The sequence below is a fragment of the Helianthus annuus genome, chromosome 3, assembly GCF_002127325.2.
Source record: "Helianthus annuus cultivar XRQ/B chromosome 3, HanXRQr2.0-SUNRISE, whole genome shotgun sequence".
In the NCBI taxonomy this organism is placed as follows: domain Eukaryota; kingdom Viridiplantae; phylum Streptophyta; class Magnoliopsida; order Asterales; family Asteraceae; genus Helianthus; species Helianthus annuus.
The window spans coordinates 75,437,103-75,460,486 of NC_035435.2; the positions used below are offsets into that span (position 1 = coordinate 75,437,103).

The 23,384-nt window shown below is 39.5% G+C and overlaps 2 protein-coding genes across 2 annotated transcripts; both read left to right on the forward strand.

The window, feature by feature from the left end:
- The first annotated feature begins 1,625 nt into the window (after positions 1-1,625).
- On the forward strand, positions 1,626-6,089 carry LOC110928898 (disease resistance protein RPS2). The gene is made up of 3 exons (XM_022171950.2): positions 1,626-1,822; positions 2,572-5,561; positions 5,774-6,089. Exons 2-3 carry the CDS (start codon positions 2,587-2,589, stop codon positions 5,784-5,786), a joined length of 2,988 nt encoding a protein of 995 aa, XP_022027642.1. The 5' UTR covers positions 1,626-1,822; positions 2,572-2,586; the 3' UTR covers positions 5,787-6,089.
- Positions 6,090-17,005: 10,916 nt separating this feature from the next.
- Positions 17,006-18,933, forward strand: LOC118490422. The gene is made up of 2 exons (XM_035988058.1): positions 17,006-18,058; positions 18,609-18,933. Exons 1-2 carry the CDS (start codon positions 17,006-17,008, stop codon positions 18,669-18,671), a joined length of 1,116 nt encoding a protein of 371 aa, XP_035843951.1. The 3' UTR covers positions 18,672-18,933.
- Positions 18,934-23,384: the final 4,451 nt, after the last annotated feature.

The window sequence follows — 23,384 nt, forward strand, 5'->3', positions numbered from 1 at the left end:
CCCTCCTTGCTCTCGGCTCACCCACACCACACTACCACCATCATTTTCATTCACATATCAAGCAATCTAAGGTCACTACAAGGTGTATGGAGGCTAACTAAGAAGGATTAAGGTGCTAGAACTTGAAGGACCATTTGGAGGAGCTTTTAACCACTCACTTTCTTCCATCTTCATCATCTTCCTTCTTGTGCCACTTCCCTAGTCATTAGAGCTAGTTGTAAGCCTCTTGATCACTAATTTAGTTCATGTTTATGTTATGTACAAGTCTCACCATCTAAATAACTAAACTTTAAAGGATGAAAATGAGAAGATCTAACATAATCATGAAGAAAACAAGTGATTTTAGTAATTTTTGGTGTATGTAATGAAGTTGATGTTGTTGAATCTTGTGTGTATGTTTAGATCTAGTATGTCAAGCTTGTTAGAAGTTTAGATCTAACAAGTTTAAGCATGGATCTTGAAAGATCCATGGTTAAACTTGAAGATGAACATGTGAAACGCTTATGTGAACTTGAAAAATGAATCTTTAGTCTAAAGGTTTCATTTTTTGCCTTTGGGTCCAAAAAGGTTTCACCGTTGCCATTTTAGTCCACTGGGTTAACTTCATCCATTATTTATGTTAACGAGAAGGGCAATTCGGTTATTTTATATGGCTAAATTGCTCTTCTAGTTAACAGAATTACATATAAAAGGACTAAAAATGCCCTTCTTGTTAACAGAAAAAATAGATGAAGTTAACCCAGCGGACTAAAATGTTAACGGTGAAACCTTTTTGGACCCACAGGCAAAAAATGAAACCTTTAGAGTAAACTGCCAAAATGGCTCAAACAACATGGACTAAAATGACATTTAACTCTTTATAAAATAGTTATCTTTTTAACAACCAACGAATACTATACAAGCCTCCTCACCTGTTGATGAAATTCCTAAATACGCAATCATTTTAAATTTAATTTAAATACATACATTTACTATGAGAGGAAATAGTGCCAGGCAGCAGCCTCACACCCCATCATTGGTCGAGTCTTTTTGTATTTTACTTTCGACATTCAACTTCGCTAAAATACGTGTTTATCCCCTCCGCATTTAAAAAAGTTTTATTTTTATTTGTTAACTTTGTTTATATACGTGTTTAGTTCCTCTGCTATAACTTTTGTAGTGTACATGTTTAATCCTTCAACTTTTATTCATTTTAGTGATTGATCGCTTTTTGTATCTTGCTTTTAAACCTTCAACTTTGTTAATATACGTGTTTAGGCAATCTGTTTAAAAAAACTTCATTTTTATTGATTAACTTTTCTTCATATGCATGTTTAGTGCATCTGCTTTAACTTTGGTTATGTACATCTTTACTCCCTCTATTTTTTCTTTTAGTATTTCATCTTTTAACCTTTTCCCCTTAATACGGGGAAACAGTGACCGTTTGCTATTGGTGGACAAACGCTATTACTCTTGAACTTTAATAAAGTTACTCTATGACTAGCATATTTTTACCTTATGTCTGGATGTAATTTTTATTGAAATTTTGTTATAAATAGTATGTTCAAGTAACCGAAACAGAAACAGAAACATACATGTTATCAAACTGAGATATATTCTGCTTAGGGCGGGCATAATACTAGTTTACAACAAATGGATGTATTAAATATGAAAAAATATTTGCAATAATTTATCCTGACCTGATCAAAAGTCGGTCAACTCATGCTTAGTCTTCGTCGTCTCCTTACCTACCAGATTTATCGCTGTCCACTGATGCAACGCCGAATATTCCGATGGATTTGATAACTTCGATTTTAGCATGACTCTCTAGCCAACCAGTCAGGTATAACTTAATATGAATTTGAGTTTAGTGGAATTAGTTTAATTCAGTAACGATTAGTCATTTTATATAGTATTGACATGTTTTGTACGAATTCACTATACATAAAGTTGGTATCGATAGTTAATATTAGATTCTAGATTGAGTGAATGTTTGAATTCTGATTGTGGTGTGTTTTGAGTATGGATGGCTAAATTGCCTTTTTTTTTTTTATAACAATAAGTTAAACATCATTAATTTTTGCCTTTTTAAGCCAAAAATCCCAATTCCTCCCCTTAAGGTAGCGTTTGTTTCATGGAATGGAATGGAATGGAATTGGGAAGCTTTTCTTTGTAAAATTGATCTTGGTTTGGGGAGGGAGGAATTTGAAATCCAATGAATTTCTTTAATCAATAAAATTTGTGACTATTTCAACATTCCATTCCATTCCTTCGTTAGAGTGAAGGATTTCTAAGGAATGTTGAAATAGTCACAAATTTCATTAGAGTGAAGGATTTAAATTCCTCCCTCCCCCAACCAAGATCAATTTTACAAAGAAAAACTTCCTAATTCCATTCCATTCCATTCCATGAAACGAACGCTACCTAAAAGTTTGGTTGGTGGATTGTGTAGTATTGCAATTTGTAACTTGATAGACTATAATACAAGGCCTCCTTATATCTATAACAGAAAAGTATAACTAACTACTAACTGCCTATAAAAATTCACATGCTCGAATACAGCTATTTGACTACTGTTGTTGCTTATTGTAGGTTTGTATTGTCTTGATGGATGAGGAAGTTGTTGCTGCAGCAGTACTTCCAAAAGCAGCTGAAACAGTATGGGATTCTATCCAACGAATCACCGAGGCTTCAATCTGTATGAATGATAACCATTCACGCTTCGAGGCAAAAATGCAGACCCTGTGTGCAGTAAGGGATGATCTGAAGGATAGAACCTTAAAATACAAGTCAACAAAAAACCGAACCATGGAGGACTGGTTTCACAGGGTGATGGCGGTTGAAAAGGTTGTGAAAGAACTTGAAAGCAGGTTCACAGAGAAGCAACAAACCTCAACATGGATTCATTTACTTCCCCGGTCGAAGCTCAGCAAACAAATGGCAACCATGTGCTTAGAAATTGGTGAACTTGTGACGGAAGGACATCAATTGGGGGATACTTTGGTCCACAAAGTTGCTGAGCGCGTAGTGAAGGTGACAGCCCCGGATATATCGTATATTCCAACACTCCAGGGCGTTTTGGACAAAATACTGTTGGATCTATCAAATGAAGATCTTAAAGCAGTAAGGGTGATAGGAATGTTGGGGGCAGGGAAAACAACTATATTGCAGAATTTGAATAACCATGAAAAAGTTGCTAGTATGTATGAAAGAGTAATCTGGGTGACGGTTTCAGGTGAGGAAAATAACAAGGAGAATTTGAGCATAGAGATGCTGCAACATGTGATAGCCGAAAGACTAATAATGGACACCGAAGATGCTACAGATGCTTACAAAGTCGCCAGAAGTATAAATAAAGAACTAGCAGATGTAAAGTATCTGCTTCTACTAGATGATGTCAAGGCAGAACTTGATTTAGAATTGATAGGTATTCCTGAAGGAGCCAAAGGCAGTAAAATAGTCATGACAACAAAATATCGAAATGTTCGGCTTCCTTCATGTTCCAGTATTGAAGTGAAGAAGTTATCTCAAAGCGAGTCATGGAACATGTTCCATAGGCTATTATCTCTCCCCAATGATGTTAAAGGTAAGCCACAGCTTGAACGCATGGCTCACAAAGCTGTTTCTTTGTGTGGTGGTCATCCATTGATGATAAAAATGGCAGCACGTATCTTCAAGTCGATAGAAAACCATGAACTCAGTGAGATAAGTTGGAGTGACGGGTTACAAACGTTAAGAAGGTGGCCAGAAAAAGGAAATAATGAGCCCATGAAAGACTTGCTTAAGTTCTGTTGTGATCACTTGGATCAAGAACATAAGCCATGTTTTCTTTACAGTGCATTGTATCCAGAAGACACTGAAATTTCCACAGAGGGCTTATTGGAATGCTGGGACGCTGAAAGTTTTCTTAAGGGAAGTGATGATGCAAAAATTGGTGGACGCAATATATTGCGTCGCCTCCAAAATTTAATTTTACTTGAGGAAGGTGCAACTGGGAAATATGTAAGGATGCATAAGTTGATACGCGCAGCAGCATTAAATCTATTGTCGGAAGACAGGAAAGATAGATATCTGGTGAAAACGAGTGAATTGCAGCAAAAACTCAATGGCGTTATTCCAAAGCGCCAGTGTGTTGATTTGTGGACGGATAAGGAATGGATCTCTTTGGCCAACAATTCACTTGATAACTTACCTGATGCGCCCCGTTCAACTCAGCTTTCCACACTCTTTGTCCAGAAATATTCAAAACATAAGAAGATTTCTGATTCATTCTTTCAACACATGCCAAGCCTTTTGGTTTTAGATCTTTACATGACAGAGATCATGACACTACCATCATCGATAAGGAGGCTATCAAGTCTTAAAGTTCTTTATCTGAATGGTTGCAATGTGTTGAAAGAGCTTCCTGGTTTTATAGGACAACTTAAGTCTCTTGAAGTGCTTGATATCCGTGGCAGTGGAGTTGGTAAATTACCAAATCAGATTTTAGGCCTAACTCGAATGAGGCGTTTGTTAGTATCCTTTACCATGTCAACACAAGACAACTATGATGTGCTTTTTAAATTATCAGGACTTGAAGAGTTGATCATTGATGTGGATTCAGAAATGGAAGAATGGTGTAATACTTTGATTGAAGATGTAGTTGAAAAAGTCAGCACACTACCTAAGCTGATTTCTTTCCAGTTTTGTCTTAACAACATGGTTATAGATGTGATACAGGTTGTTGATGACACTGTGAAGATCTATGTACCCAATGAAAGACATCTTAGAAGTTTTCTTGAAACAAGGAAAGATTTTGAAACACGTTCGTTTCAGGTTTACATTGGATGTTTCATGTCTTGTGGCCCTGAAATCCCTGAATTCTACCGTTATGATAGGTACCTAAAGTATCATTATGGGAGGGGAGAAAATGATGCCATCAATATAATACTTTGCAAAGTAGATGCATTTGAGTTGATCAACCACAATGACATTGAGTACCTATCTAGCAATGTCATCGAAAACATGGATTATGTTCAAGGTTGTCTAATTCAAAGTTGCAACAACATGACAACAATTGTCGGCGGTTATCACACACAAAACAAATCATTATTGCCTAATTTGGAAAGGTTGGATGCAATTCACATGCCTAAACTGGAAAGAATATGGGAGGGCCATGTGCAACCGGGAAGCCTATCCAAACTGAAGACTTTGGTTCTATGTAACTGTCCAGTGATGACTATGGTATTTTGCAATGCTATAGTTCAGCAACTTCGAGAACTCCAACATCTAGAAGTTCAAGACTGTTGTAGGGTTGAAGAGATTGTTATGTGTTCTCAGGATGTTAGCTCATGCGCTTTCCCAAAACTAAGAGCACTGATTCTTTGTAATATGCCAAGTTTAAGAAAGATAAGCACCAGAGTAGCTTGGACTTCATTGGAGACCTTAAAGATACAAGATTGTCCCACACTAAAAGAATTGCCCTTTGATATGAGCAGTGCAATGGGGCTTCAGAGCATTGAAGTGGATAAAGATTGGTGGGACGATTTGCAATGGTCAAATTCTAATGTCAAAGAACGCCTTGCTCGTTGCTGCTTTTTCAGGTAGATTTCATTTTGGCAACCTAAACTATACTTTGTTTTACTTCTATATTTCATATATGTTTGATCTCTAACAGTCATCACTGCTACGATTTGAATCTTGCAAAGTATTAAACTTGGTGAAAAGAAAAAAACAATAACATGCTTCAAAAAACCCTTGTATCCATCAATGTGTTGATGTGCTAAAGTTTATATATATGCAATGCTCATTTCAGGCAGCCGACATAGCAATTTGGCCTCGACTATGTCAACAAGAGGTTTTCTTTCCAAGGGTAACTAGTACTAGTTCCAAAGTGATTGCTGTGTGTGAACGCAAACATTGGGTCATTAATTCATTACATGTATTTCAATGAATAAAACATATTGTAGGGGTCGACTTTGAATAAAAAAGTAACAGCTTTATGTAATTAGAAATACTGTATCATTATATGTGCCGCCTCTGCCACCCCACAATAGCTCCATTCTTGTCGAACTGTGTTATATTCACACGCAGTTAGCCTTTAGTTTGTTACAGTATTTGATAGAAGATTATTATTTTGTCTCGTATTCTGTTGTATCATCTATAGGGATGAATGTTCAGCCATATTCAATGCAGCATACACATCCAAAATTCACTGTATTCTTAGTACTTAAGCTTTTCCAAGTCAAGCGCACTGTTAATAATATATATAATTCCTATTTATAAATAGAGGAAACTGCAATTTTACACCCGGGGTTTGGGAGCGCTGAAAACGTTACACCCTATTTCAAAACTTTTGCTGTATTACACCCCGACGTTTTCTGATTGCATCAATGTTAGACCCTGGATCTAAAATCAGTTAAAGTCAACCTTTACCCACTAACGGTCATAGGGTATAATGGTCATTTTGCCTTTTTATTCTATCACTTACACCCTATTTCAAAACTTTTGCTGTATTACACCCTGACGTTTTCTGATTGCATCAATGTTAAACCTTGGACCTAAACTCAGTAAAGTCAACCATTACCCACTAATAGTCAAAGGGTAAAATGGTTATTTTGCCTTTTTATTCTATCATTTTTACACCCACATCTCTTCTTCTTTCTTGTTCTTTCCTGAACAAGAACACCATGAACAAATTATATTATCTGCACATGAACAAGAACCCAGATCTTCATGAACAAATAAAAAACAAAACACCTAGAACTTCAAGACACCATGTTCATCTTGATCTGAAAAATCCATGAAACACATCATCATTAGTTAATATCATCAACATCATCTTCATCTCACAAACCGAACATCATCAACATCGAACAGATCTGGTGACTAAGAACATCAACATCGAACACATCATAGTGAAATTCTCCCGCGCTTCGTTACGGGTTATGGTGGAGATGAAGAAGAAGATGGGGAATGGTAATGAATCTTGAATGGATACGCAGATCTTCAGAAATTTTGTTTTTAGTAATAATAATAACTAGTGAAATTCTCCCGCGCTTTGTTGCGGGCTTTTGGTCGGCATCGTTTTGGTTCATTACAATACTAATACGATAACAACACTTGGTATAGCAATCGACACGTTCTTTATAGCGACCAAAAACCATAAATAAAAATACCGGTTCCGGGGTGTTTTTCGGTCGGTATTGGTTTGGTTCGGCTCGTCATGGTATCGGTATGATACCGATACTCGATATAGCTTAGGATACAAAATAATAACAATAACAATAACAATAACAATAACAATAACAATAACAATAACAATAACAATAACAATAACAATAACAATAACAATACTAATACTAATACTAATACTAATACTATTTTGCAACTATAACTATGTTTTCCAACGATGTTATACTGTCAAATCGAGAAAACCATTAACACATATACGGTAACGGTATCGATGTAGTTTGGTCGGCATCTGGAAACGGTTCTTGACGATAAAGGACAAAAAAATCAACTATTTGTTATCCATTCGGATATTTCTTTTATCAAATCACACATAATAATAAGCACATCGTAACAGTATATTCGGATTTTTTAAACAACACTATAATATATTATTACAAAAAAGGATAAACGACGTCATTTTATAAAACATAAAAATAAACCGATGTTATACGGTACATGTCCCGATGTTCAAATGCATTGGTTCAGTTCGTTATAGTAAAGAAACTCAAAAAATCAACCATATTATCCTACGTATACAAAACGTATGGGGGACAATAGTTGTGCCACCCTATTCGTTTAAAAGGGCGGCTGCCTCAATTTTTTTTTTTTTTTTTTAACTTTTAAGCTTAATTTTCATTTTCAATACATACAAAGAAGATGGCAGGGCATAGTATCTCTCTGCCATTGGTTCAAATGGGCGGCCAGTCCTCCCCATTGGACCAACCAGTTTATTATTTTCTACCCACTTTAAAATTACGTTTTCGCCCCAGTTCAAAATAAAAATATGTTTCCCCCCGGATCAAAATTACGATTTTACACCAGTTTATTATTTTATACCCACTTTAAAATTACAGTTTTGCCCACAGTTTAAAATTACGTCTTTGCCCCCCAGTTCATGCTTTTGCCCCCAGTTAAAATTTACGATTTTCCCCTTGGTTCAAAATTACGATATCACCCTCAATTCAAAATTAGGTTTTTCCCCCAGTGCAAAATAAAAATATGGTTTTCCTATAGCTAAAAATTAGGATTTTACCCTCGGGAAAAAAAATGATTTTCCCCCAAATAAAAATAAAAATATGACTTTGCCCACAGCTAAAAATCGTATCAAGGAGCTGCCTAACACTCTTTTTACTTTTTTTTTCTACCAAAACTATAGTGCTATTTTTTTCTAATTGGTTAAGAATTATTCGGCCATCGCCCCGTAACACGGGCGGGGCATCACCTAGTTTAACCTATAAGAATAAAACTTTTTTTAAATCATAGTTAAAAATAAATACGTGACCAAGTATATTTAGAATTAATGCACGATTTGTTTTATAATTTTGTTTTATCAGTTTATGTTTAAAAAAATTATATAACCTTCATATAATTATAGAGTTAATTACATAGTTAGTCCTTGTGGTTTGTACAAAATAACATACTTAGGTACTAATAGTTTAAAATCACCTTCTAGGGTATTAACTTTTCATTTTGTAACGTTTGGAGATATTAACTTATAGGGCATTAACATAGTTAGTCTCTGTGGTTTGTACAAATAACATACTTAGGTACTAATAGAATATGATTTTAAACCTACAAATAACGTTTATACCTCCAAACGTTACAAAATGAAAAGTTAATACCCTAGAATGTGATTTTAAACAATTAGTACCTAAGTATGTTAATTTATGCAAACCACAGGAACTAACTATGTAATTAACTCTATAATTATATCATATAGTTTTTTTATTATTTAATATTAATATTAATATTGACATTGATATTATATTATTGAACAGGTGTGCTGGTTTGGGGAAAACTAAAAAAAAAAAAAATAATAAAAACAAAATTTTTTGACTTAAATCATTGAAGTGTTTTAATGTATACGATCAGAAAAAAAAGCATAAATGACATTTTTATAAATAGCTTTCAAAATGATGGATAACTCACCAGTCGTAATGCGGCGGGAGCGTAAAATCATGCCGAATAGCACCAATACCATATCACCTCCAGCGACAACCAATACTGAAGTTACGGTGTATTAATGTAAAGAAATTAGACTGCAACGTAAAAAATAGAAAATAACAATTAAGTCGATTTAGGACCCCGCACGTTGTAACGAACGTGTCAAACAGGGAAAAGATAGACGACATAAAAACGTTGAACCACACACACTACAAGAAAAGACCACTATTAGCGGCGACACCTTTAGCGGTGACAGGCCAGCTGTCGCTGCTATTGGTCGATCCGCGTCAAACCCAAACCCCAACCATTGATCATTTTTTTGATCTAACAGTTGGGGATTAAAGAGGCAATACCGGCGACGACTTAGGGTCAATAGCGGCGACATCCTTTCTCCGCTAAAGGTAGGTGTCCCACTTTAATCCCCAGCCACACATATCTTATCCTGGTTAACCCTGGTTAACCTAATAGCGGCGACAAAGGAACCAGTAGCGGCGACAGGCCGTCGCCGGTAAAAGTCTTTCCGTAAACAGCCTATACAGCGCCATTTCTTCCCTCCTCCTTCACTTTTCCCCCCAAACTCTTCATCTTACCACTAGAGACACGCATTTTTTCACCAAATCGGTTAGTTTAACTTATTTTTTGTTAAATCTCTTCTCTATTTTGTTATTTACATGTTATAGACTTTAATTTTTGCTCGTTTTTGTGTATATTTATGTTTATGGAAGAAAATTCGGATCACCACCATCACCTCTCCGGTCACCACCATCACTTCTCCGGTCACCACCTCGTCTCCGCGGTCTACATCTACTTGAAAGCTTGAAATTACGGTTAGTTTTATATGAGTTTTTTCAAAGTTTAGAAATTGTATAATTTTTTGTTTAGTTATGTAAATGTATATGTAAGAATGTATGTTTGTATGTAAATGTTTGTGAAAATGTATAATGTATGTGTATTTGGTGAAAATGAGTATATGTAGGTGTATGTATTTGTGTATGTAGGTGTATGTATGTGTATGTAAGGATGTATATTTGTATGTAAATGTTTGTGAAAATGTATAATGTAGGTGTAATATGTGACACTCTGGAATTTCCCCGAGCACTATCTTATATATATATATCATTTCGTGTATATACATTATTAAATGAAACTATGGATTATTGGTTATTATGTGTTGTATGTATGTATATTATATATATGTGTGAATATTGCTAGTGAGCCGAGACCCCAAGGACCCGACTCGAGACCGCCCGGTCTCGAGTGAACAGTGAACAAGTGGGCCGGTTGGGGCCGCAACCCACTTGAAAAACCCATAGGGTGCATGGCCCTCAAACGGGTTATAAAACCCTTGCTCTAAACCAACTTATCCCTCTTGATCAACAATCATTCTTTCACTCTCTCTCTCTCTCTTCATCCTCCCTCTCTCTCTCTCTAGAAAACCTTAAACCCTAAAGCATCACCTCCACTCTCCTTCCTCTCTCGGATCAAAACCGGTAATAGCAAGGACTTCCGGTTCAAGCTTCGGATCTTACTTGGAAGCTTATTCATCATATTATCACACCTTGAGCCTAGCCGGTTAGTATCTCCTTTGGTTGGATATTTAAAAGTTGTTGTTTATGTATGATGATTAGATAAGGTCCTTTCTTGATGATATGAGTAGCATGTTTTACTTGATTAACCATGTTTCTTCATGATTTATATATGAACGGTTTGGTAAAAAGAGGATTAGAACCATTCGGATTATGTTAAGTGTTATAGTAACCTTTTTATCTTAGTTATTTTGCTCCCAAAAATGCATGGTTGTGAACGATGAACTATTTGAATATAGGATGAACTATTTGAATGTTGACATAAATATTTGAAGATGCCTTGTTTGATCCATTTTAGTTATAAATCAGACAACAAAACATGTTTTTGGAAATGCTATTGGTTAGTACCAAATTTCATGAAAACAGAATTCTATTGGTTAGTACATGTGACAGGTTCTAGAAGGTTTATGTGCACGTAACTGTGGTTGCGAGTCGAGACCTTTGGTTGCGACTCGAGACCACCTCATGATGACTCGAGACGAACTTCAGGGACTCGAGACCAGCAAGGTCTCGACTTGAGACTTCATGATCTCGACTCGAGACTGGACTCGAGACCTCTGAGGTTGCGACTCCTAACTGGCACCACTCGAGACCAAAACATGATAACACGAGATCTCCTGGTTGCGACTCGAGACCGTGTGTTCTCGAGTCGAGACCGTCTTGTCTCGACTGGGCTGCCCACTATGGTTATTGGGCCACGTCATGTTTAATTGGGCTACCTGTTTAACTGGACTATGTGTTGCTGAACTCTGAATGACTGTGTAAATATTAGGGCCGGCCCAATAACCCAATGTATGTTTGTATGCATGCTATGTGTTAGCTATGTGTAGGTTATATGTGATTACTTGTACCCCAACTTGACCTATATTTGGTAACCATGCTAGGACATGGTGACCAACGTGATTGACCGGGTAATTAATCTACCGAGCAACCCAAGGTGAGTTCACAACCTAAAGCGTGCATTCCCGGTGGTTTGGGAAACGGAACTAAAAACAACACTATCCCCTTATGGGGGATACAACTTACTTTTCTTCCCTTGTTATTGGGAACCTTTAGTTAATTACTGTTTATACGGATTGCAACAAACGGCACTAAACGAAACTCTATCACTCAAGTCCCTACTACATAATACCGATTAGTCGCCGGGGCCAGGCGAACGGGTTATTAGTTGATAGCGCTATTTAGGTTTTACCAGCCTCACACCGTGCCCGTGTATGGGATCGGTCGTGAACTAATGTACTCAGGCATCCGTCAATGATGATAGAACATTGACATCGGGGCATCCTGCGGAAACGCAACGGTTACCTAGTGTTCGGTATTGGAAAAACAGTTTAGTCGCTAACTTTTGGGGTAGCTCCCCATGGCATGTATAAACGGATAAATTAACTGGTGAAACAAGTTTTTGGTAATTAAAACTGGACAACTAGTGAACTCGCTCAACATTATTGTTGACACCTTACTACATGCTTTGCAGGTAACCAGTGACTGAGGAGCTTGCTGCTTGGGGATGTGTAGTGTTCGTCTACCCCTGTGTTGGGTGCTAAATAAACATGAACTATGAACCTTGTTTAAAACTGTTTTGCTTATGCTTCCACTACTTACTACTATTTGAACTTAAAACTTTAAGCTCGAAACATGATATTTGCTAATCGTATGGTTAGTGAGTATTACTTTGGTTATTAATTCAATTATTCAGTATAATTGGTGGCTGGATCCTGGTCAGTCACGCCCTCAAGCGGATGGTACTCCGCAGGTGGAGTTTGGGGGTGTGACAGATTGGTATCAGAGCCATTGGTTATAGTGAACTTGGTTTTAAAAAGGGGAAAAATCTTTTTAAGAAAAACCAGACTATAACCCGTGACTCGTGACAACACTACACTCCAAGTGCAAGACTCGACTTATCTGACCTTATAGCTCGGACCCATGTTTACTTGCTTGTTTGTCTTATGCTTTCTGCTCTGCTATACGTACTAGTTTGCCTAATTAGATAGATACGCCTCCCCCCTTCTATCTCATTCTCGCTATATTACGACATCACACTCATACTATGTTTTCTGGCTATGAAGACAATGAGTGGACACGGACGAGGAAACGTCAACATGACTCAGGCTCAGTTCACTAACCTGATTAACACGATGGCTGCAGCTTTCGCAGGTCACCCTGGAGGTAAGCTCGTTGTTTTAGGATGTTTAGATCCTACCGCCACATCGTCTTTTCACCTCTGAACCCATTTCGCTTCACTCCTCACAACAGGTCAGCATGCGCCTGTGCAACCACGTGTTTGTACTTTCAAGACTTTCATGGATTGCAAACCTCTTCCTTTCAATGGCACTGAGGGTGCCATAGGGCTTCTGCACTGGATCGAGAAGGTGGAAGCTGTCTTTGCTGTCTGCGAATGTCCCCCTGCTAATTGGGTGAAGTTTGCTACTGGTACCCTTGAGGGAAGCGCGCTTTCCTGGTGGAAGGCGCAAATTCAAATGCTTGGTTTGGAGACTGCTAATGCTACTGCATGGGAAGATTTCAAGGATATGATCAAGGAAGAGTATTGTCACAGGGATGACATCCACAAACTCGAGGACGAGTATTATGGTCTCAAGATGGTTGGGTCAGAGATTGAGACCTACACCAAGCTGTCCAACGACTATGCTGCACTTTGCCCAAACATGTCCCGACCCATGTATCGAAGGATCGAATTGTACATCAAAGGCTTAGTCCCAGAAATCCGGAGCCATGTGACCTCGGCCAACCTCACTACCATATAACTCGTGGTTCGTCTTGCCCACAGACTCACCAACCAGGCTGTGGAAGAGGGCAAGTTGCCCAAAAGGATCAGTATTGCGGAAGGAACTTCTAGTGATGGCAAACGAAAGTGGGATGGAAATCAGGGCAAGGATGCTAACTCTACTCAGGCCCCGGCCCAGCAAAGGAAAACTGAGAACAACAAAGGCCCTCAGCAACAGGGTGGCTACCGGGGAAGCTACCCTAAGTGCAACAAGTGTAACAGGCACCATAATGGGGCATGTAACAAAGGTCAGTGCCAGCGATGCAACAAGATGGGGCATGAAGCCAAGGATTGTAGAAGTCAGTTCCCGGCAAGGCAGAATCAGCAACAACCCCAACAGCAACAGCAGCAGGGAAACAACCGCGGATGTTTTAAATGTGGAGCAATAGGGCACATGCGAAAGGATTGCCCTGAACTGAATCAGAATCGCAACAACAACCAGGGAGCTGGGAACCATGAACAAAACAACAATGCGGGGAATGGTGCAAGAGGAAGAGCTTTTGTGATTGGAGCTGGAGAAGCACGGAACGACCCCAACGTCGTGGCGGGTAAGTTCCTACTTGATGATCGTTATGTTTCTGTGTTATTTGATTCTGGAGCCGATGCTAGTTATGTATCCCTACGTATAAGTAAGAAGCTTAAGCACCCACCTGCGTTATTAAGTTCTAAGCATATCGTCGAGTTAGCTAATGGTAGAAACATCGAGGCCTCGCACGTAATCCACGGCTGCAAGCTAGAATTGTCTGGTCAAACGTTTAGTATCGACCTTTTCCCTGTCAAACTTGGAAGCTTCGACGTCGTCATCGGCATGGATTGGTTATCCAAACATCGCGCTGAAATCCTCTGTCAAGAGAAAGCGGTTCGTATTCCTCGCCGCTCTGGCAAACCCCTCGTCGTTCAAGGTAACAAGGAAGGAGAAGTCACAGGCATTATCTCGCTTCTAAAAGCCCAGAAGTGTTTACAAAAAGGGCACACCGCTATCTTAGCACTTGTCTCCGACACCCACGAAAAGGAAAAGAGGATTGAAGATTTTCCAGTAGTACGTGACTACCCCGAGGTATTTCCTGAGGAACTACCTGGACTCCCTCCCCACCGTCAGGTCGAATTCCAAATCGAGCTAGCTCCTGGAGCAGCGCCCATAGCTCGTACGCCTTATCGACTAGCCCCTGCAGAACTGAAGGAACTCTCTACGCAATTGCAGGAACTATTGGATAAAGGGTTTATCCGTCCTAGTTCATCGCCCTGGGGAGCACCAGTACTCTTTGTTAAGAAGAAGGATGGCACATTCCGAATGTGCATCGACTATTGTGAGCTGAACAAAGTTACCGTCAAGAATCGTTACCCTCTCCCACGCATCGACGACCTATTCGATCAGTTGCAAGGATCGAGCTACTATTCTAAGATTGACCTGCGATCAGGCTATCATCAGTTGAGAGTTCGTAATGAAGACATCTCCAAGACTGCGTTCAGAACTCGTTACGGTCATTACGAGTTCCTCGTCATGCCTTTCGGAATGACTAACGCGCCTGCGGTTTTTATGGACCTCATGAACCGGGTGTGCAAGCCTTACCTCGACAAATTCGTGATTGTGTTTATCGACGACATCCTGATCTACTCGAAAAGTCAAGAAGAGCATGAACGACACCTACGCCTTATCCTCGAACTCTTACGCAATGAGCAATTGTACGCCAAATTCTCGAAGTGTGACTTTTGGCTTCGAGAGGTCCATTTCCTTGGGCATGTGGTCAATAAGGACGGGATTCACGTTGACCCCGCTAAGATCGACTCGATAAAGAATTGGTGTTAGAGCATGTGAGATCGTTGGTACTTGTACTGGATTAGTTTAGTTGTAGTTTGTATGCCTTTTGAATGTTTAGGGGGTTGTTTTGTAATTATCTAGAAGTAATATTCCTGACCTAGTGTAGTTAAGATTCCAGCAAATTTATAAATTTGCTGGTTAGTCAGGATGCTAGTATAAATACCCCAAGCATTGTAACTCATTCAAGCTTTTGGCTCTTGGTGGAATCAAGTGTTGTTTACATTCTTATTGAGCTTTGATCTGATTTCCAAGGTTGTTTATTGTTATATCATTCTGTTTGGATTCAATACAACACTAGTTGTATTCCTCAATCCATTAGCTTCACCTTCATCTTCATTCTTGATATTTCTTGACTAGTCATAGTTCAAACACTTAATCAATAGGTGTTTTGGACTAAAACAACCAACCACTGTGATCCGGATACGTTTTGGGATCTACAATTTGGTATCAGAGCCTTTGTGCTCTTGGTTGTTGTGTTCTTGTTAAGATTTTTCATTGTTTTGAAGGTTTTTCAAAGTTTCAAGGTTTTTCAAATTTTTGGGCTTAAAATGGATTGATTTGGTGTGTTTAATTGATAGGTTGTTGTTAATACTTGGTTAAGGAGTCATTTTGGTCATTTTGGTGCATCAAAACATGGTTTTTGGGCTGTTTTTGAGTGATTAGAGGGTTTTAGTTCGTGATAAACCCTCTGGTTAGCGAAGATAACTTGAATACAGCGATGAGTTTTTGAATACAGCGAAGATAATTTTGAATACAACGAAGATAATTTTGAATACAGCGAATATATATTTTGAACGTAGCGAACATAGCGATATTGTCTGAATCGCTGAGTGTTCCGTCGCATAATCAGCAAATTAGCCGACTAACGTTCGAGCGAATTTGCTGATCATCAGCGAAACAGTATCATTTGACCCATTAGCGAATTTATCGAAGGCGACTTCGAGAACCGTGCTAGCGAATCACAGCGTTCCTATCACGGTTTCCGGCAATTATAACCTAACTTCGTTTGGTGTTTGATTTGTCAGCGAAGATAAATTGGTGTTCGTGCAGGATCCAACATCGTGTCAGCGAAGATAGCGAACAAGTTAGCGGAGATCATCAGTCAACATCGTTCGCCGGCGAAATTAAAGATCTGTCAGCGAATTTAAGCCTGTTTCAGCACACGTTTGTCAAAAACAAAGAAAAATGTCGCTAAATCAACTAAGTCCAATCGCTCAAGCGGAACTTGAAACTGGAACCACAACTCGCCCACCAAAGTTGAAAGGAGCGGAAGATTTTAGCACTTGGAAAACTCGCATTCAATCGTTCTTCGAGTACACGGATTACAATCTGTGGCTCTCCGTTACGGCCGGACCTCACGTTCCTACGGTAGTTAGAGGAGATACGGTGGTTCCTAACAACGATGCTACCACCTTCACTGACGAAGACAAGGCCCTCATTCAACGTGATCGTCGTGCACACGCCGCTCTAACCATGGCTTTATCAACAAACGACTGCAACATGTTTGAAGAACACCGAACTGCTAATGCACTCTGGAATGCATTGATCGAGTACTATGAGGGAAATGAAGAACTGATCGAAAGCAAGAGAGATATGGTGCAAAAGCAATACGACATGTTTTGCGGAGTCCGTGGAGAGAGCCTGTCTGATCACATTAGCCGCTTCCTAAACATGATGACCAAAATGAAGAAAGCTGGAAATCCTGTAACCAATCGTGCTGCAATAAAGAAATTGCTTGACTCGCTCCCCAAGGAATGGAGCCTGCAGTGTATGATGATCAAGAAGGAATTCCTCAACAATCCTAATCCTGTTACTCTGTCAGATCTGATCAACACTCTAAGGGCATTTGAAATGGACGTAAACAAGAGAGAGATGAACACTGCTGGATATCAACCTAAAGCGACTCAACCTTCAGCAGGACTGAAGAATGTAGCGTTTCTCGCTTCAGGGGGCATTACTCCACAAGCTTCTGATCTAATTTATGCAAATGCTTCCGCAAGTGCATCTAAAGCCCCACAACTTGTTGAGAAAACGATCACTGTCGATACTCAAGCACTGAAAGTTTCAACCGAGAATGTGGCACTCTTCAACACTTTCCTAAGCAGCTATGAAGCCCTAATGTCTGGGGAATTGAAGAAGGAGATGTTTACTGCCGAAGACATGTATCAGGTTGATCCAGATGATATGGAAGAAATGGATCTGAAATGGCAAATGGCCATGATCACTCTGAGATTGAAGAAGTTTCAAGACAAGACAGGCAAGCGATTAGGTCTTGGAAAAGCTGGTTTTGACAAGTCTAAGCTGAGGTGCTACAACTGTAAGAATCTTGGACACTTCAAGCGTGACTGTCCGATGTTGAAAGAGGGAAACAGTGAAGCTACTCCTGCTGCTAAACAGATCACTGCCGAAGAGAACAAAAGCAACGCTTCTCCCAGCACGCCAAAGGCTTTGGTTGTTGAAGACTATGACTGGAGCGAAGAGATCACTGAAGCTAAGGAACAAGTCAACAAAGCACTGATGGCCAAAATCTCTTGTGAATCATCTGCAAAGCACTTTGAGAAGCAGACAACGGGAATCCCAACTGGAAACAATGATGCTGACCAGGGATTGAAAGGTATTCTGCCTTCAGTGGAGTCTGGTGATAAAGCTGAAAAAGATGCTGAGAAAGGAAAGGATAAAGTTCAAGCTACAACCATGAAAGCAGATGCATCAAAAGAGAAGGCTGACAAAGACTTGGTAAATAGTATTCCACTTAGTTTCAAGGAGAAGTTATGCTCCGAAGCATGCGTTGATGTCGTGGCACATTATAAATTCCTAAATCTGGAGTTTGAAAGGCAAAAGGACAAAGCTTTAAAAATTAATAATGAGCTTAAACAAAATGAGGCTGCATATCAGAGAAAGTTGAACTCAACTTTGGCTGAAATGCAAACTCTTAAAGAATTTGTGTTTAGAAAAGATTTTATCATAAATGATCTTACTGAAAGGTTAGAAAAAGCGTTAAATGAAAAGAACAAACTCCAGATTATAATAGATAAATGGAATGTCAGTCAAAAGGCCTTTACTGACATCAAAAATTGCCAACGACCAACGTTTGTGAAAGACGGGATTGGTTATAAGGATAGGCACGGAAATGAAAGAAAACTTTTCTTTCCGCCTCACAGCAAAAACTACGTGCCTATGCCTACTCCTCATCCCGAAAATGATCTCATAAATGAAAAGGCCTCAGTTGAACAAAATGAATTTTATGAAAATGAGACAACTGCTAACTGTTCTAAAAGCAATGCAGATTCCATTGAGTGTAAAGAAGATGTGTGCGATGATGATGGAGACTGCGGAGGGTCAAAAATAGGAATTGGTTATTCAGGCGACAGTTATTCCACCGTTAACTGGTTCGTCTGGAATTGTTCTAAAAACAATGTTAAGGATGAATGTAATAGTTTAAGTAGGATGGATGACTGTAATGGCCAAGTGCCTAAAACTAAATCTGTGGATGACTGTAAGGGCCATGTGCCTACATTTGAGACCCGTGATCATGAACCTTATGTGTCTGAATGTCATGGTTTGAATTATGCGTGTCGTGATGATAATGTTGCTTGTGAATCTCCTGTATTTGTGCCAGAATTAAAAAGGAATAGCTTTGGAAAATTCCTTACAAAGGAAATTCCCGAATTTATTCCTTCCAGAACAGGTATGACAGAATCAGAAAAGAAAGCTACTGAAGATCAAGATAATGTAGAATCAAGCACCATTATCACAGAAGACGAACATACATCAGAAAGTTCGCATTCAGAAATCTCAACTGAAGATCAAGCAACTAGTGATGAAAGCTTCGAATGTTCAAGTTGTGAAGCAAGTGAAGAACAAAATTCAAGCAAGGACAACACGTCTGAAAGCTCACTCGATTCAGACAGTGATGAAGAATTTCCCGAAGATGAAAGCAGAGTGGACAAGAAAATGAAGAAAGCAAAAAGCTCAAGATTCTCATCACATACATCATCTTCTCACACCAAAAGACCCAGACATAAAAGATGTTTTCGCTGTGGTCATTTAGGACATACAGCGAAACATTGTAAAACCAAAAAGTTTCCTAAACCGGAACATGATTTTATTACAAACGTCACGCAGCAACTAAATTATCTTAAGAAATCTGTTAAAAATCTGGTTGATTCAACTGCGTATCTTTGGAAACAAAAAGAGGTCAAAGTGGGTCAAAACCACGATAGATTTGAAATGAAACAGATTTGGGTTCCTAAATCAAACTAATTTGTATATTTGTATATATCAGAATAAGCTCCAGAAATGGCTTCGAATGCTCATGGAATACATCTGGCACGTCGACAGCGGATGCTCAAGACACATGACGGGGTTAAAAGAATTATTGAAGAACTTCCGCTTTATTGATGGCGACTTCGTGTCCTTTGCCGGAGACGAAAAGGGAGGGAAGATTGTTGGAGTAGGCGATGTAGTATCCGAAGCTCTCACGCTGGAAAATGTCAACTATGTTCCAGAGTTATGCTATAATCTCATGAGCGTCTCTCAAGTGTGTGATAAAGGAATCTCAGTGCTGTTCAATGACATGGAATGCCTGTTCCTGAAGCCGGGTTATGTTGTTCCTGCAGAAATGATCATGCTTACTGCTCCAAGACAGAACAACACATATGTGCTCAACATGAAGAATGCCAAGACAAATGACAATCTAACATGCCTTATCTCTAAAGCTTCAGAATCGGAGTCACTGCTTTGGCATAGACGACTGGGCCATGTCAATTTCAAAAATATGAATAAACTATCTAAGTTAAACTTAGTTAGAGGTCTTCCGATTAAAGAATTTCCATTTTCTGAAAAATGTATTGCATGCGCCCAGGGAAAACAGCATAAGAAACCTCACAAGACCAAAGCAGTGAACACGATTTCTGCACCACTTCAGTTACTGCACATGGATCTTTTTGGTCCTATCAGTGTTAAAAGTCTTGCTAAAAGCTCTTATTGTTTGGTTGTAACAGATGATTTCTCTCGTTTTTCGTGGGTATATTTTCTTGAAGCAAAGAGCGAGACTGCTGAAGTATTGAAGGCATTCATTCCCTTGATAGAGAACGTAACCAAACGGAAAGTGAAGTCCATAAGAAGCGACAACGGGTCTGAATTCAAAAATCAGACCTTCATATCATTTTGCGCAGAAAAAGGAATTCATCTTCAATACAGTGCAGCCAGAACTCCTCAGCAAAATGGAGTCGCTGAGCGTAAGAACAGGACGCTGATCGAAGCTGCAAGAACAATGCTGGTGGACTCCAAGCTTCCAATCATCTTCTGGGCTGAAGCAGTTAACACAGCATGCTACGTTCTGAACAGGGTGCTCATCGTGAAACCGCATGGAAAGACAGCATACGAGCTTCTCTTCAAAAGAAAACCCCTTATAGATTTCTTCAGGCCATTCGGATGTTCGTGCACTCTGTTGAACACTCAAGACAATCTCGTCAAATTTGAGGCAGTAGGTGATATCTGCTACTTTATGGGGTATTCATCAACTCAAAAGGCTTATCGTGTTTACAACAAACGAACAAAGATGGTGATCGAATCGTACTATGTGGACTTTCAAGAAGGAAATTACACCAACACTGGAAGCACTCCTGACTGGTTCTATGATGTGAGTGTGATCTTCAATAACTTTGAAATTCCGGAAACTGCGTCTGACCCTGAGCCAGTCGAAGACGTTCAAGTTGAACCCTTGTTTGACTCGTCTGACATTGGTTTCACTCCTTTCACCACTCGATTATCTCCATCATCTGCTGATCCGATTATGGCTGTAAATGAATCAAATGGTCACACTTCGCCTGAGAACACCCAAGAAAATGGTGCTTCTTCTTCACAGGCAAATGTGAATGAGCCAACTCAAGACGATGATCCACCAATAATTTATGTCGACGAACATTTCACCAACCTTCCGCAGCAAATCGAATCTCTGACAAATGCAGGTTACAAGACAAATAAAAATCATCCTCTTGAAAATGTCATTGGCGCAGTAGAAGAAGGAGTACGTACTCGAGGGCAGTCAGCTAGCATCAACAAAGGTCTCTTCGCAGCCTTTCTTTCACAATCAGTTCCACGTGACATCGAAGACGCTATTCAAGACTCCAGCTGGGTTCAAGCGATGCAAGAAGAATTGTCTCAATTCAGGAAACTCAAAGTGTGGGAACTCGTAGATCTACCTGAAGGAAAGTTCCCTATCGGTACAAAATGGGTCTTTCGAAACAAGATGGATGATCGTGGGGTGGTTATCAAGAACAAGGCTCGATTGGTGGTGCAGGGTTTTCGACAAGAAGAAGGGATCGACTACGAAGAGGTTTTTGCTCCAGTCGCTCGATTGGAGGCGATCAGAATATTCCTGGCGTATGCTTCCTACAGAAATTTCAAGGTCTTCCAAATGGATGTCAAAAGTGCGTTTTTGTACGGGAAAGTTAAGGAGGAAGTTTACGTGTGTCAGCCTCCTGGGTTTGAGGATCCTCATTTTCCAGGGCGCTATTTTAAGCTGGATAAAGCACTGTACGGCCTACATCAAGCCCCACGCGCCTGGTATGAAACTCTGTCCACATACCTTCTGGATTGTGGTTATTCCAGAGGAACGATTGACATGACACTCTTCACCAAGAAGGTAGGGGAAGATGTTATGCTAGTCCAAATCTATGTGGACGATATCATATTCGGGTCAACAAACGAGGACTTGTGCAGAGAATTTGAATCTATCATGAAGGCAAAATTCGAAATGAGCATGATGGGAGAACTGAACTTCTTTCTGGGTTTAGAAGTGAAGCAAAGGGAGGATGGAATTCTGATTCATCAAGCTAAATATATTCGGGACATTCTCTCGAAATATAACATGAATGACTGCAAAGTGGCAAGCACGCCATTCGCCACCCAAACAGAGCTCACTTTAGATCCTCAGGGAAAGCCGGTGAACAAATCTTTCTATCGCTCAATGATCGGATCTTTGATGTATCTGACAGCAAGCAGACCTGATATCATGTGGGCCGTTTGTCTTTGCGCTCGTTTCCAGACAAATCCAAAGGAATCCCATGAGATTGCCGTAAAGCGCATCTTCCGCTATCTGAAAGGAACACCAAAACTAGGGCTTTGGTATCCTAAAGATAGTAATTTTGACTTAATTGCTTATTCTGACAGCGATCATGCAGGTTGCAAAGTGGATCGTAGGTCGGTTTCAGGAGGATGCCAATTTCTGGGAAATCGGCTGATTTCATGGCAAAGCAAGAAGCAAACAACAGTGTCCACGTCAACAGCTCAAGCGGAATACACTGCGGCATACAGTTGCTGTTCACAAGTTCTCTGGATACAGAATCAGTTGCTGGATTACGGAATCAACATCATGAAGACTCCGATATTCATCGACAATGAGGCTTGTCTGGGAATTGTGAAGAATCCCGTGCACCACTCCAGAACCAAGCACATCGAAATCCGCATTCATGCAATTCGAGACGCTTACGAAAAGGGTTACATTCAAGTGGTGCCAGTGGATACGACACAGCAACGTGCCGACATCTTTACGAAAGCTTTTGACAAAACCCGTTTTAACCAGTTGGTAACCTGGTTAGAAATGGTCAATTTCCTTGATTGGAAATGAATCTTGTGTTGATTAAAAAAAAAAAAAAAACTTTTTAATTAAATATTAATAAAATAATAACGTTTTTGCTTGTTGAAAATAAAACGGATATTGAAAGACGTCGCCTACCAAAAAGATTTTCTGTTTAAAATTTTATTTTCGGGCAAATGGACTTACGAAAATGAAAATTTTAGGGGGGATATTCAGAAAATCCTTGAAACAGGATGCTTATGTCAGACTCCTGCTAGAGGAAGTGATAGATAATTGCTAACACTTTGTCATTTCTTTGAAACAGAATACAATATACAATCAGGGTACCAAGCAACGATGTGTCGGTAGATTCAGCAATACCGACGAGTAAACTGCTGGTAGGGAGCCGAACATAATATCTACACAAGAATTCTGGCTTTTCTCAGGCATTACGTACCTCAGTGGGTAACACGTTGCGGC